This window comes from Propithecus coquereli, unplaced genomic scaffold, assembly GCF_000956105.1.
Source record: "Propithecus coquereli isolate 6110/MARCELLA unplaced genomic scaffold, Pcoq_1.0 Scaffold483, whole genome shotgun sequence".
Taxonomy (NCBI): Eukaryota; Metazoa; Chordata; class Mammalia; order Primates; family Indriidae; genus Propithecus; species Propithecus coquereli.
Genome location: NW_012150652.1, coordinates 1,724,322 through 1,739,676, shown reverse-complemented (window position 1 = coordinate 1,739,676; position 15,355 = coordinate 1,724,322). Strand labels below are relative to the sequence as shown.

Sequence of the window (15,355 nt, the reverse complement as noted above, 5' to 3'; positions counted from 1 at the left end):
GCCTCGGCCTCCCAGAGTGCTGGGATTACAGGCGTGAGCCACCGCGCCCGGCCCACAACTGCTCTTAATGAACAACAGAGCTGTACACTACTCGCTGCAAGTCAGCTTCTAAGAGTGAAAATTACATTTGGTCAAAGTTATCCTGGCAACTCCTTAAGGATGAGTTTTACCTTCCCTCGTGTTCTGCTAAGAGAGGAGGCTACAAAGTAGAAGTGACTAGATAGTTCCCTGTTAGACCCTGAGAAGGATTCCAAGGGAGCTGGAAAGGGGCCTTATACTTTTCGGGTATGGGGAGAGGGTTTATTGGGGATGATGCCAGAAAGGGAGGTATTAAGACATGAGCTTCGAAATCCAATAGTCCTGGCTCCAGACCCAGCTCGGACACTTGCTAGGTGGGTGGCCTTGGGTATATTTTTAACATTGTCAGTGCCCTATCTATAAAACAGGGCAGAACAAAAACTCTTAAGCATGGGTAGAGAGAATGAAATGAGGTAGCGAATCTAAAGTGTTTACCCAGCACGGTGTCTAGCCCAGGGTGGACAGACAGAGTTCCTCAAGTTCCCATCCAAGCAGGCAACCAGCTAGAGGTCACTACCCCACCCCCCTCACTGAGCCCTTCCTCCGTGCCAGGTACCATCATATACTTGACATGGATTATCCAACTCAGTATTTACAACCACTAATTTTTCAAATAAAGAAATCGAAGCTCAGAGGAATTAAGTCACTTTTCTAAGCAACCAGGGAACTGGAATTTGAACTCGGGCCATCTGCCTCTTAAAGGTACATTCCTAACTGTGCACACTAAAGCAGAGGCCTTCCTCCACACTGGATGCTGAGCCAGGCTCCCAGCTAGGGAGTGTGGGCGGCCAGAGCTGCAAAGGAGTCTTATCTGGGCCTGATATCAAACATGGGGCAGAGGGGTGGGGGAAAAAAAGGAGGCTTGTCTTCGGGGGTTTCAGCATCAGCTTACCAAACGACAAGAATTTTCAATGCTGCTACAGGGTGACAAAGCGGTAAAACAGGTTTGCGGTGGCTCAGAGAATAATGGGAAGTGTTCTAACCAGAAGCTCTTGAGGACTGCAGGCGGGGGAGGAGGGGAGAGCGCATTTGATAAGCTGCTGTGGGAGTGAGTAGCTCTTAAACTATGTGCTCAGAAGCTGCTCCGCTGAAAGTGGAGGACTGAGGCTATTGCTGTAATAGGTCAAAAAGAGGAATTTTCTAAGCTCACAGTGTTGCCCCAAAGTGTCATTGGTGCTACTGAAGATTACCAAGAAGCATAAAGCATGGTCCCTGGCTTTGACAAGTTTAGAATCTGGTTTGAGAGATAGGATTGGCATACATATACATAGATATATATAACATAGATATAAACAGACACATATAAAGTATGTATTTGTTTATTTATGAGACAGAGTCTTGCTCTGTTGCCTGGGCATGAGGGCAGGGGCATGATCACAGCTCACTGCAACCTCAAACTCCTGGGCTCAAGCCATCCTCCTGCCTCAGCCTCCTAAGTAGCTGGGACTACAGGCATGCGCCACCATGCCCGGCTAATTTTTTCACATTTTTTGTAGCAATGGGGTCTCACTCTTGCTCAGACTCGTCTCGAACTCCTGGCCTCAAGCAATCCTCCCACCTTTGGCTTCCTAGAGTGCTAGGATTATGGGCATGAGCCACTTTGCTAGGCCTAAGCCATCATTTATAGTAATTTGTAAAACAAAAAAATTATACACGATAATACAAAATGATGCTTTCTCATACCATGTGTTGTGCTGGATTCATGGTGGCTCACCCCAGGTGGTGGGGACTTAGAGGGTGGGAAGATATGAATAAGAACCAACCAGCCCCTCAATGGATGGACACAGTTCCCTCAATTAACAGGGCCTGGAGACAGACCTCCAAAGGCTTGGGGTGATGGCCATAGAATGGTGGGGGTGGACTTGAAGTTCAGGGAATGAGGAAAAGATACAATAGTCAGGGAGAGAGAGAGAGCAAGTGACCACAGAAACAGCCATCCGTACAGGCGTGGCCTCCCGGGGAATCGAAGTGAGATGCCTCTCGGAAGGGAGAAATCTACCAGATGTCCTGCCTAGAGCTTCCGAGAGGGCTACCAGACAACCTTTGTAATGATCGTCCAATCAATCCATCAGAGATACTGAACACAATTCAATGAATGAGTCTTGGTTACATGTTGTGGTTAATAATAACAATAAGCTAACATGTCTTGAGCACTCGCTATGTGACTCAGTTTCCTCATCTAAAAGAACATTCCTTATAGAGTTGCTATGAGGATCAAATGAGTATACCCATGGAGAAACACTGAAAGGGTTTCCAGGCACCGAGGAAACAAATGTCAGATCTCAGCTAGTCTAAACATAACTGCGACAGTTAAGACAACTGCTCGTAAGAAACACAGAGCGGTATCTTCCTTGGCTGCCAGTCAGCTTCCAAAAGTGAAAATTACATTTGGTCAAAGTTAATCCTGGAAACTCCTTAAGTCACCCATAGAGTAAAGTGTATGTGGCATCGTGTATACTTTTCCAGTAATTTATTTTGGCTGGAAGAGATCGTTGTTCCTCCAGCGGAGCACTGCGTGAAGTAGCTGCTCACTTTTAGGGGCCGTGGAAAAAAAGAATGTGCTCTGATTGTGTGCCCATGAGACCGTACAGGATCTACTAGAGGAGACGAGACGTGTTAACAGGAATGCTCGACAACACTTGTTTCCATGCCTGGATAGTGAAACTCAGCTGAGCGGAACAGACCTTAACAGCTTTGGGAGTTCAGAGGACGATGAGAGCTCTGTGGTCTGAATGCTTTCCCTTTCCTCTTTCCAAAACCCACCCTCTGGTGACAGTATCTTCAGGAAGTGCCAGTGGAACAGAACTTGAATGATCAGAGAACCACATTTTGAGAAGGGAGAGAGGGACGAAAGGAGAGAGAGACGAAGGGCAAGAGGGGTGCTGGGTGGGGGCGGCCCCACACTCTGCATGGCAGGGCGCACTTACTTCTTCAAGGTCTGAAAGCCACGCTCTTTGAACTGCAGCTCATGCTGGAGGTGAACCATCTCTCTCTTCAGCTTGTTGACCTATAGGGCAGAAGGCCACACACACGAGCTGGGTCAGAGGCTGACATCAAGCTGCAACTGCCTTCTCCCCGAAGGGGAACCCTGATGCCCTCACTGTGCCTGCACGATGACTCAGGTCAGCATCCCTAGGGCCACCTTGGTCGCAACTCCCTGCCCTCACCGGTATTGGTCTTGGTCTCTGCAGCTGTGCGGAAGTTTAGCCAGCATCCCAGCCAGTTTTCCTGTGGGTAAGACCTAGCCAGCTCTTGCTTCCGGGAAACAGGAAGTGGACAGGAGCAGACTGAGCTGGGACAGAGCCGGGCCTTCCCACTTCCTCACTGTGTGACCTCTCTCAACCCACCTTGTCATCCTGAGCCTCCCTTTCCCATTCTGGTAGACCAGGATAAGAGCAATTCCCAGGGCCACGCACTACTTAAAGCAGGCAAAGGATCCAAGAGTGCTTCGCGTGAGATAAGAGGGCAATGCGGTAACTTTAGAAGCAAGACGTTCTCTAGGAGCTAGATCCAGCCTGCAGTCTTGTTTGGCCTGCATGGTATTATTAAACTTTCAAAATAAGTTGCTAATAATTAAATCTTGAGAAATTTTATATAATAAACCTAAATATGTAGAAATCGTCTCTAAAAACACCTGAAGGTCTGGCGACACTGAGCCCACATTCCAGCATGGGCATAACAGACTAGAGCTGAAATTCTATTACCTCTTTAGACATGGCATACCTCTCTAGGTTACCCAGTCCCCACTACTCCCTACTGCCTCACCCCTAGCCCCACTGCCCCCATTTATGTCTTGTAAGCATCTGAGCTTGTGGAAACTATTTTGAGTTTAACCAATCTGGTGTTCAAAATACCGACTTTATCATGAGCAGGTCATTTAACTGCTGTGCCCCGTTTTCCTATCAGTAAAATGGGAATAATATTATTTACCCCTTAAGGTAATAATGAGGTAATTAAATAGGATAATGCAGACTAATCAGTAGCTAGGAAGATAGCATTAAGAACTTCGGAGTAAGACCTGAGTCTCTTATGACCCTGGACAATTTCTTAGCTCCTCTAAGACTCTGCTCATCTTTAAAATGCAGCTAATGACAGTAGCTACTTCATGGGGTTTTTGCAAGGACATAAGACAACACACATGAAGCATTTAACACTATGCCTGGTACACGGTGATTGCTCATGAAATGGCAGCTGCAGCTACCATTATTATGACTAGGACTACCACTTCTACCGTTACTAGTTAGGGCTTTGTTAGTCAGCACTGGCTGCAGGGCCTGGCTGAAGCATCAACTCTGGCCTTGTGGGTGGGCTAGTGGCCTAAGACCTCAGTGACCCCCATCAATGGCACAGGCAAAGAGGTCTTACCCGGGATTTTGCAGTGGCAATTTCAGCTTTCAGGATCTCGGGGTCATACTTAGAGCTGGATGATGAACCAGAGATCACTGTAAGAAAAAAAAAAAGAATTTCAGTAGAAGAAATACATTTCAGCAAAGTTGGCTTATTTAGCCATCTAAATAAACCCAAAAAGGAGGACTAAAAGTAAACAACCTAGATGTCCGACAAAGGGGGATTTGTTAAATAAATATGGTACATGCATAAAATGGGGACTATGGAACTTATGCAATTTAAAGAATAATTTCAATTTGGAAAATATACACAGTTACATATGCATCTAAAAAAGACCGTAAAGGAATATATGAAAAAGATAACACTGATATCTAAAGAGTTGAATAATGAATGATACCAATTTTCATCTCTGTATTTTTCTGTTCCATATTTTCTAACATAAACATACATTTTTGTAATCAGAAAAACTACTAAAAATATTTATTCTACTTTATAATATTAACGTACATTTGAAAAGGAAAATAAATTACCCACAATCCTACCACCCCAATACAATTATCTTTTTCCCAGGTTACCTTCCAGTGTTTAACCATACATAGTTCTATATCATGTAGTTGTAATCTTACTGCATTTAAAAAATAGTATGTATGTCTTGGAAAAGGATTTTGAGGCCTATAGAAATGAACACTATGGTGTAAAATACATTTAAGGAATGTAGGAGTCAAAGGGAAAAGAAGGGTAAGGAAGCAAACTGGCGATAGGCATGAGGTTAGGGCTCCTCACATATTATGTGATTCTGCTTCCTAATCAGAGTCACCACAAACCTAGCTCTGAGCTTCCTAGCTGGTGATGTGAAGAGGGAAACAGGGCCAGATACAAGATCTGTGGTGTCCTGAAGATAAAAACCACCCCACTGTTCAGAAAAGAACAGTCACTCTTGGTAGAGAGGCCAGAGAAGTATTTCTTCCATGAGTCCTTAATCACACTGAGCAATTTCATCATAACCCCTGTCTACCTCCCATCACCTGAATGCTCTGCCTATTCACACACAGCCAGGTCACCCGCCGAGACCTGGATTGGTCTGAGGATAGAGAAGCTCGTTTGGCGATGGCTGGCAGTTTTCAGTGTCTGGAGGTAAAAGTGACAGTCACGAGGGGGACGCTGCTCTTTGGATTTGGTTAAAATCATTTGATTATGCACGAGCAAAGTTAAAACGTGATGGCTGAAGTTTGGGGAAAGAGAAAAATGCTCTGCATAACAACATAAAAAGTGCTTTGCACCATGGGCAACAGTGCATGAGTTTACCATGATGATGATGATGATGATGATGATGGTGGTGGTGGTGGTGGCGGTGGTGGCAGCGGCTGGAATTTACCAGAAAAGATGAGTAGGGGTAACACCGGGGTGGGGAACAGAGAATCCAGGTACAGAGATGTTTCATTTCCAATTTGAAGTTTTCATTTCCTATCTTCCAAATCCTCTGGTTTTTGCTGGACTTGCAGATTTCAGGGAAAACCCTAGTTGGATAGTTACCTGGAAGCACTGCCTTACGTATACAGTAAGTCCTCATTTAACATTGACAACAGGTTCTTTTTGTTTGTTTGTTTTTGCAACAGAGCCTCACTGTGTTGCCCGGGCTGCTGTGAGTCAGCCTAGCTCACAGCAACCTCAAACTTCTGGGCTCAAGTGATCCTCCTGCCTCAGCCTCCTGAGTAGCTGGGACTACAGGCATGTATGCCCCCATGGCTGGCTAATTTTTTCTATATATTTTTAGTTGTCCAGCTAATTTCTTTCTCTATTGTTAGTAGAGATGGGGTCTTGCTCTTGCTCAGGCTGGTCTCGAACTCCTGAGCTCAAACGATCCACCCGCCTCGGCCTCACAGAGTGTTAGGATTACAGGCGTGAGTCACTGCGCCCGGCTGACAATAGGTTCTTAAAAAAAAACTGCGACTTTAAGCAAAACATGTACATCAAAACCAATCTGACCCTAGGCTAGTTGACATCAACAAGAGTTAAGTTCCTAGGCCGGACGCGGTGGCTCACGCCTGTAATCCTAGCTCTGTAGTCCCAGCTACTCAGGAGGCTGAGGCAGGAGGATCACTTGAGCCCAGAAGTTTGAGGTTGCTGTGAGCTAGGCTGACACCACGGCACTCTAGCCAGGGCAACACAGTGAGACTCTGTCTCAAAAAAAAAAAAAAAAAAAAAAGAGTTAAGTTCCTGTGGCATATTTCTGGTCACAAAACATCACCAAACTTCTAAATAAAGACCAAAACACTTTTAATATTAAACATTGAAATAAATTGAGCTATACATATATTTAAGAAAGTGATAAAAACAAGTAAGATAATTATTTACTCAATTATTCCAGTTCAGGGTGGCAGGTGGTAGGTGGCCAGAGCCCATCCCTGTAGCTAAGGGTGCCAGGCGGGAACCCACCGTGCACAGGACGCCACCCCGTTGCAGGGCACCCACGCCACACTCAGGGACCATGCAGTCAGGCCAGTTCACTAATGTGCACAGCTTTGGGACGTGGGAGGAAACCAGAGTACCTGCAGGAAACCCACACAGACGTGGGGAGAACGGACACACTCCACACAGGCAGCGGCCCCAGGTAGGAAGTGATTTTTTTTTCCGATCAATGTTACAACAAAACAACGTTGAAGGAAACGACGTTATTCAAGGACCTGATACAGTCTCCAAATAGGCACTTTTCAACAAAACGTTAAGGGAATTAACACTTTTTGTCACCCACTGACCAACAGTAAGAACAGAGAGAAAGACAAGAGCAGTTAGTGTGGCATTAAGACGGGATACACACAGAAAGGTTCTCGAAGGGGGGCGCCTGGTCTGTGAGCACCTGGTCCTGCCAAGCATCTTGCTGATTGGGATGCGCCTCTGGAAACAGGCCTGTGCTCTGGGGAAACGTCCAGGCGAATGTGCCTGGAAGAGCGTGTTAAACATGGCGGCACCTGACCCGGACACGGAGAGACTGGCTGTGGGGACCAGCCACACCAGGGCCGACTTGAGAAATGCGTAAGTGATCCTTGGGCATGCTCAGAGATCTGTTACTTATTATTTTTTAAGTAAACTTTTAATTGAAGTAAAAAAATACATACATAAAAGTGCACAAATCACATGTACACAGTCTGATGAGTTTTCACAAAAGGAACATACTCAAGTGGTCAGCACTCCCGTGAGGAAAACAGGTCATTGGCCTCCCCTTGGCACCTGCGTCCCTTCACTACCCTCTATCAAAAGAACTTTATAGCAAACAAGACCTTAAAGACTGTCTTGTCCCATTTTTCAATAGTTTTAAATTTTAGTTTTTATTAAAGTTATATATGAACGCAGCGTAACTGACAGTCCAACATAGCAGGAGGTTTGCTATAGAAAACCACAGCTCCCTACTCCTGTAACCTACACCCCAAAAGGGAACCACTTTTGACGTGTTCAGCCAGAGTCTTCCGTAGCTTCCTCTGTGTCCGCTAACATCCATGCGTTGGCCGCCTCTTGATCTTTTCTGTTTGGAGCACTATACGTTCACTTCTCTCCGGAGCGAGGGGACTTAGCTCCCTTCTTTCCCAGCAACCTATACCCCACACACACCCCTCTCCCTCCTCCCCACCCTCCTAAAAGCATACTTTCACTGAAAGCAATCTTCAGTATTTGCATTATTTTACTCTGCAAACACTAGTCAGGGTGGAATCAGTTAGCTGACCTTACTTTTCCTTTCCAGCACTTTTGGTTTTTTTCCCCAGAGTTAATAATTGTCATTTTTATGTTTGCTCAGTTTCCACAGTCTTATCACTAATTCAGCCTCACATTCTGCCAGTTATTCAAATCTCCTGTCTCAGAGTCCAGATCAACACACATTCGGCCAGTATGCTCTTTTGGGGTCTCTCCTGCCCAGGCTTCTGCCCAGCTTCGGTGGGAGCTGGCTGTTCTCTGCCCGGTTGGCATCCTGAGATTCCCTGGTACGTTACTCTGGGAATCTCCTCACCACTCTCCTCCTTCCTGCATATCATGTCTTCCTATTTGAGGTCTAACCCTTCAGTTTGGTAGAACACTACCTCCAGCAGCTTCCTAAGAAACTGTGAGGGAAATAAACTTTCTGAAATCTTCCATGTCTAAAAATATCGTTATTCTACTCTACACCTGATTAAAGGTAGTTTTGCTGGATATAGAATTCTAGGTCAGAAATAATTTTCCTTGAAGTGTGGAAGGCATTGCGCCATTATTCTTTAGGTTCCCAGTGTGACTGGTGAGAAGTCTGGAGCTATTCTGAGTCTTGATCATTTCTGTGTGACCTGGTTTTTCTGAAAGCTCTGAGAATCTTGAACTGTCCCCGTGTTTGAAGTTCCACAATGACATTTCGTGGTGGGAGGTGACTTTCATCCACTGTGTTGGATACTCAGCAAACCCTTTCAGGCTAAAAATGCTCCCTTAGCTCTGGGAAATGTTTCTGCGTTATTTCAGGGATGCTTCTTCTCCTCTGTTTCCTCCGCTCTATCTGGAACGTTTTTTCCTCAGATGGTAGATTTCCTGGCCAGGTGCTCTATTTTTTCCTCCTGTTTTCCATCTCATTGCATTTTTGCTCTGCTTTTTAGAAGATTTCCTCAGTTTTATTTCCCAGTCTTCCTACGAAGTTTTCATTTCTACTCTCATATTTTAATTCCCAAAGGTTTTTTGTTTTCTGAAGGTCCCTTTTTTAAAAATGGAGCACCTGTTCTTGTTTCCCAGCTATGCAGCTTCTCTTGAGGTGTCCTTCTCCATGCATATTCCCTGACCCCTCCAAACACTCCCCTTCACCATGTGTTGGTTTGAGTCTCCATTCTCCCTGTTAGAGGCTTTCCTAGGATATCTGGAATCTGAGCTATCTGCTCACATTTAAGGATGGGAACCCAAAATGCTGATTGGAGTGGAGCTCATGGGTTGCACGGCACATGATTTGGCTGGACTGTTTCACCCAGGACTCCTCGATGTCAGCGTCTTTACGGCTTTTCTCTTCATATCTGTTTGCCCTGGTCAGATTTCCAGTAGACTTTTCTACTGTCCAGCCTACAGGGTAATGGCTGGGCACCATTCTGGACACCAACTGGGATGAGGACTGAGGTCTCAAAACCCTGTATTCCCATGTTGACTTACTCACTGTGATCTCAGTATGGTGTACCCTGGTTCTGAATGTGCCTGGTGTTCTCAAGTTCAGAAACTCTGTTTTACCCACTCCAACAAATAAACCTACAGTATTTTGTCAGGTTGGAGATGGTAGTTGCCTGGCTATACTGATGTAGGGAGGGGATCTGATGGTCTAATTGACTCAGAAACAATTTCCACCGAGTTCTCTTTATTTGAGACCGCCCTCCCTTCACTCCTACTTCCACAGACGGCTGCTGTCACCGACCCCCAAGGCTTTTGCAAGTGTCCTGGAGAACAGCGTTGGCAGTTTCCCCCACTATCGGCTCATTGTCTCTTTTATCAGGTTTACTTAGTATGTTGTCACCTGTCTGTCTACTTTGCAGCTTCCAAATTTTAATGCTGCTCTTTCTCCTTCAATTCTCCCCGTCCGTGGGTATACATACCTTTAAAAAAAAAATCTCTTATCTGATATTTTCTTTGTTTTAGGAATGTGAAATCAGGTGGGTGGTTCAACTGGCTTTTTAAATGGCATGGCTCCTGATGATTTACTGTCAAATGGGAAACCAAGGCCTAAAAAGGGGAAAAAGCATGATGGGGTTCCAAAGAACCCAGCTCTCCTGAGTCCTCACTTTTTAAAGGATGGGAGAAACCAAGCGTAGCCCCAAAACCTGACTGGCTGACTTGGATTAAATTAAGAAAATTGGTTTTGAGGTCAGATACATCTGCCACTTTTTACCAATGTGACATTGGGGAAACCACTTCCTCTTTTGGGGCCTCAGTTTCCTTGTCTGTAGAATGGGAACAGCTTTACCTTGCAGGATTGTATGTATTAGTGGGGAGGGAGGTTACCTATATAAAGTGCCTAGCATATTGCCCTGTAGGCACATAACAGGTGCACATTAAATATCAGTTCCCTTCTCCCCGCCCACACAAGTAGAGATTATACCAGAGAGTTGACAACAAAGTCTCCATGCCCAGGAAGGGCCCCACCTGTGTCTGGGACTCACAGCAGCCAAGGCTGGGTGGCAAATCCTCACATGCCCTGGCAAGCCATCTGTGTTAAAGGACAGACATACGACCTCACCTATCTGTCACACCTTCAGAGCTGAACTTGGAAGGCAAACCTGGCTTGTAAAACCCGAAGAAAGAGGCTTGAGTCATTCCTCGTTTAACTGGGATGCTTGGGCTGGGAGGTCCCCCAATTCCTATTTGGTTTGGACCCAGATCCAGTTGCCTGAAATGACCCCAGTCCTTTCAGATGGAAGATCTTTAACATCCAAAATGGTGGTGCCTTGGAGGCCAGTGGAGCTCTTGGGAGTGCCTGGAAGTTGCAGGACAGAGCGAGGAACTCACGATTTATTTCCTACCTTTGATCATGCATTTATTCTTATTAGTTCTGTGGATCTGTAAAAACTCTTTTTCATTTACAATGCCAGTTAATTAATAATGTTATTATTTACTAAGAGCTCGAGAGTATGATGGGTACTACTCCAAGTACTTTATATTTGTTAACTAATTTAAGCCCCCTAGCACTCCTATGAAGGTGATCCCATTAGTAGACTGGTTTTACAAATGAAGAAAGCTGAGGCACAGAAGTGGTGTAACATGTACAAGGTTACGACTGCTGGTAATTTGCACATCTTGGATTTGAACGCAGGCAGTCAGGCTCCAGAATCCACACTCTCAAAATATTATGTGTTTCCTGTCAATAAGACTAATTATTGAGCAATTAACATGTTCTAAAGAAATTGTGCCTGGTGTTTTAGCTAGACTAGTGGTTTTCGACTGGGGGCAATTTTACCCCCTCGGACACATTGGGCCATGTCTGGAGACATTTTTGGTTGTCACAACTTGCAGTGGGGGGATGTTACTGGTGTCTAGTGGGTCTAGAACAGGGATGTGGCTAAACATCACATAATGCACAGCCCACACAAAGATTTACCTGGGCCAAGATGTTAATGGTGCTGAGGCTGAGAAACCTGGACACGGACCCATGAGATGAAGGCACTATTAACGTTTCCAAAGTTAAAGATAAGGAACTGGAGACTTAAAGAGGTGGAGTACATTCTCCAAGAGGATACCCAGGCCTTCTGACTTCAGAATCCAATGGCTGCCACCTCCTGATACAGTGCTTCTCATAGGAATGCTTCATTCCTGCAGCGTTTGACTCTGACTTTTAATTTTGGAAACTTTATAGAAAATTTGAAAGAACTGTATAATGAATATTGATATATCCTTCACCTAGATCCACCGATGTGTAACACTTTGCCACATCTGTTCTTGCCATCCCTCTTCTCACCCCAATTCTTTCTTCCTTTCAGTAGGATGTCTGGTTCATAATAAGCCCTCCACAAATGATTATTAGAAACAGTGGCAAAACACCAAAACCTGAGCATATTCCAAGTCATCAGTGCATCAGTTGGCCTGATACCAGCTTTTTCCTTTATTTTTCCTTCCCTTCCTCCTCCCCTCCCCCCTCCTCTCCTCCCTCCCTCCCTCCTTTCCTTCCTTTTTTTTTTCTTCTTTTTCCTTTCCTGGACCTTTTTTGTAATAGGTTGCAGATATGATGTCACATGTATCTTCTAAAAACAAGGGCATTCTGCTACATATCTACAACACCATTATCACACCTAAGAAAAGTCTCCAATTGTCTGGGAATGTCTTTTAGGACTGCCTTCTCCCCCAGTTCAGGTCTAATTCAAGGTACAAACATTTCATTTGGTTGGTCTGCCTTTTTAGGCTTTTAAAAAAATCCTATAGAATATTCCACATTACGGGTTTGCCTGGCTGTGCTCATGATTAGGTTCAGATTAAACATTTTTGCGAGGGATCTTCCATGACATTTTTATTGCATCACATCAGAAGGCACATGGTGGCACCTGTTCTCATTATTAGTGATGCTAATTTTACCACCTGTGTGAAGGGGTGGCTGCGCGTCTCTCCAATGCAAAAGCACATTTTACCTTCTGGAATTAATAAGTGATTTGTGGGGTAATATTCTGGGTCCATGTAAATAACCTGTCTCCCAAAACAGGTGTTTTTACATACACCTGCCTCTTTTTAAAACTGTGGGACTTCAGAGAGAGATAAAAAATAATCACTTCACTTCTTCAAACCGAGTTTCAACAGGGACAATAACACCTCACTTCTAGGGCTGTCTTAAGGATCATGCTATGGACTGAACTGTGTCTCTCCAAAATTCTTATGTTGAAGCCCTATCCCCAAAGTGATGGCATTTGGAGATGAGCCTTTGGGAGATTATTAGGTTTAAATGAAGTCATGAGGGTGGGCACCTCATGATGAGATTAGCGCTGTTGTAGAGACACCCACCAGAGAGATCATGTGCACACGTGCTCGCTCGCTCTCTCTCTCTCTCTCCCTCCCTCTCTCTCTCCCTCCCTCTCTCTCTCTCTCTGTCATGTGAGGACACAGTCAGAAGCTGCCATCTGCAAACCAGGAAGATCCCTCACCAGAACCTGACTGTGCTGGCACCGTGATGCTGGAGTTCCAGCCTCCAAACTGTGAGAAAATAAATGTCTGTTGTTTAAGCCACCCAGTCTATGGTATTTTGTTAAGGCAGCCCGAAATGACCAAACAGATTAAGTGCTAAAACCCTCATGACAGTCTCTAGAACATTACCTGACACAGAAATGGCTAACACATGTAATATAATTACTTTCTATAATCTCTGAGATTCTGGGGGTTGTCCTGAGTTGCCAAGGAAAAGGGCAGGGCTGTGACAGTGAGTAACCGACAGGGTTTGCCCCATCCTGCCAGCAGAGTGAACGTCTCAAAGTGAGGAGCGAGGAGTGGTAAGTCCCCAGCCCAGCCACTTGACTGATCAGGCCTTGACACCATGGCCCGATCCTGGTCCCCAGGGCCCGGCCCACACTGAGAATGTTGAGGGGCTGACAGAAGGGTTTCAACTTATTATTCTCACCAGCTATAAGCCCCTGGGCATGTTGCTGTTCCTAAGCCTCAGTTTTCTTATCTGTTAAAGGGGGATGTTAACTGTTATGAAGATTAACTGAAAGAGCATATTCAGAACACAGCACAGTGCTTGGCATGTAATAAGCACTCAGTAAACAAAGGAAAGATTTGGTTACTAGGAATAGCGGTAAAGGAATAAAAAAAACCCTCAACGTATTGGCAAAGGTCCATGGGCTCCCTGACAGCCACTGATCTGCATGGCACTGGGAGGGAAAGACCGGGGACTCTGGCGTGCCCGCTGTCCTCCTGCGGGTACCAGGAAAGAGGATAGGAGCCCTGCCCTTACCAAGTTTATACTCTAGTGGAGAAAATACCAAGCTATAAAAAGGTGTACTGTGGTATGTGCTATGAAGAAAACAGAGAGCCATGGCAGAGGCTACTGCTGGGAAAGGGAGGCTTTTGGTAGAACTGTCAGAGCAAGCCTCTCAGAGGTGATGACTGGAAGGATGATACCCGAAGGATGGGAAGGAGTGAGCCTTTCAAATGGATGGATGGAAAAGCATTCTAGGAAGGGGAACAGCAAAGACAAAAGCCCTGAGGTAGAAAAGTGCAGGGCAGGCTGGGGGTGCAGATGGGGATGGGGGGACTCAGTGTATCCGAACCTGATGAGTGACAGCATGAGAGGAGGCCAGAGCCGCTGGCAGGGGCCTGATCACAGAGGGCTGTGTGGGCCGTGGGAAGAGTGAGGGGAAGCCACTGAGGGCTGCTTGTTTTTATTTTTATTTTTTAATTTATTATTTTTTCTTTTGCTTCTTATTAAATATACATAGCATAAAATTTACCATTTTAAAGATTTTTAAGTGTGCTGTTCAGTGGCATTAAGTACATTCACATTGTTGTTCTACCATCCATCTCCAGAACCTTTTCATCTTCCCAAACTGAACTCTGTACCCATTAAACAAGAACTCCCCACTTCCACTTCCCCCAGCCACTGAGGGTTTTAAACAAGGAGACACAAAATCCAATTGGCATTCAGAGATGATTACAAATGAAATGAATTGAAATGAAATGAAATGAAATGCAAATGGCGAAAGAATCACTGCAAGGCACAGGTAGGAGCAAAATGAGCAGCAGACAGCATGGTACTTTGGATAAGGAGTGGAGATGGAGAAAAAGGGGCAGATTTGAGAAGCATTACTGGCAGGACTCAATGTGTCCATTCCCTGCTGGTGCTGGTGGGGGTGCTGGTGGTGGGAGGTACTCACAGCTGACCTGGGAGCCCAGCTTGTGCTCCCAGACGGCGTGCAGTTGCTGATACTCCTGCTGTGCGAGCTCCAGCCGCTGCTGCTTCACCTGGTAGATCTCCTTTTGTGCACTCAGAGCCTCCTGGGCCACCACCAGGTAATCCTTCAGCATGTGTTCCTGCTCCCGCCGCCATTGTACCCGGGGATCCTCAATCTGGGTGGTTTCTGGAACAGACCCCAGAGACCCTAGGTCAGCATCTCACAAATATCTGTTGAGTTGGTGGCCTGTGGGATCTACTACCAGAAAACAAAAAGCAAAATCCACAGAAAATCACAATAAATATAAATGGGTTAAATTCACTTACTAAATGACAGAGATTCTCCATTTGGATTAGTCAAACAAACAAAAAATAAATGAAGATCAATTTCCAAACCCTTCACTTTCAAGTCATAAAAAAGAAAATCCAAACCCAGTCTCTATTTGAGAATAGCCAGAAGAAAGACACGGTTTGAATTCTAATCTAGACTGGGAAGCTCAAAGATATTACAGATGTCCAAGATAATCTGTTTTGATGAAGAACAAAGAAAACGAAAATAACTAATGTTTCATAGGATATGGA

At 45.2% G+C, this 15,355-nt stretch overlaps 1 protein-coding gene across 1 annotated transcript in view; it reads right to left on the bottom strand.

Annotated features, from left to right (window-relative positions):
* The window catches only part of WWC1 (WW and C2 domain containing 1), a 146,355-nt gene that overhangs the window by 57,413 nt on the left and 73,587 nt on the right, over window positions 1-15,355 (bottom strand). Inside the window, exons 3-5 of the mRNA XM_012655765.1 lie at window positions 14,757-14,960; window positions 4,444-4,520; window positions 3,006-3,085 (exon numbers count right to left, since the gene is read on the bottom strand). Of these exons, the coding sequence (XP_012511219.1) occupies window positions 3,006-3,085; window positions 4,444-4,520; window positions 14,757-14,960 (361 nt within the window). The remainder of the gene's footprint in view (window positions 1-3,005; window positions 3,086-4,443; window positions 4,521-14,756; window positions 14,961-15,355) is intronic.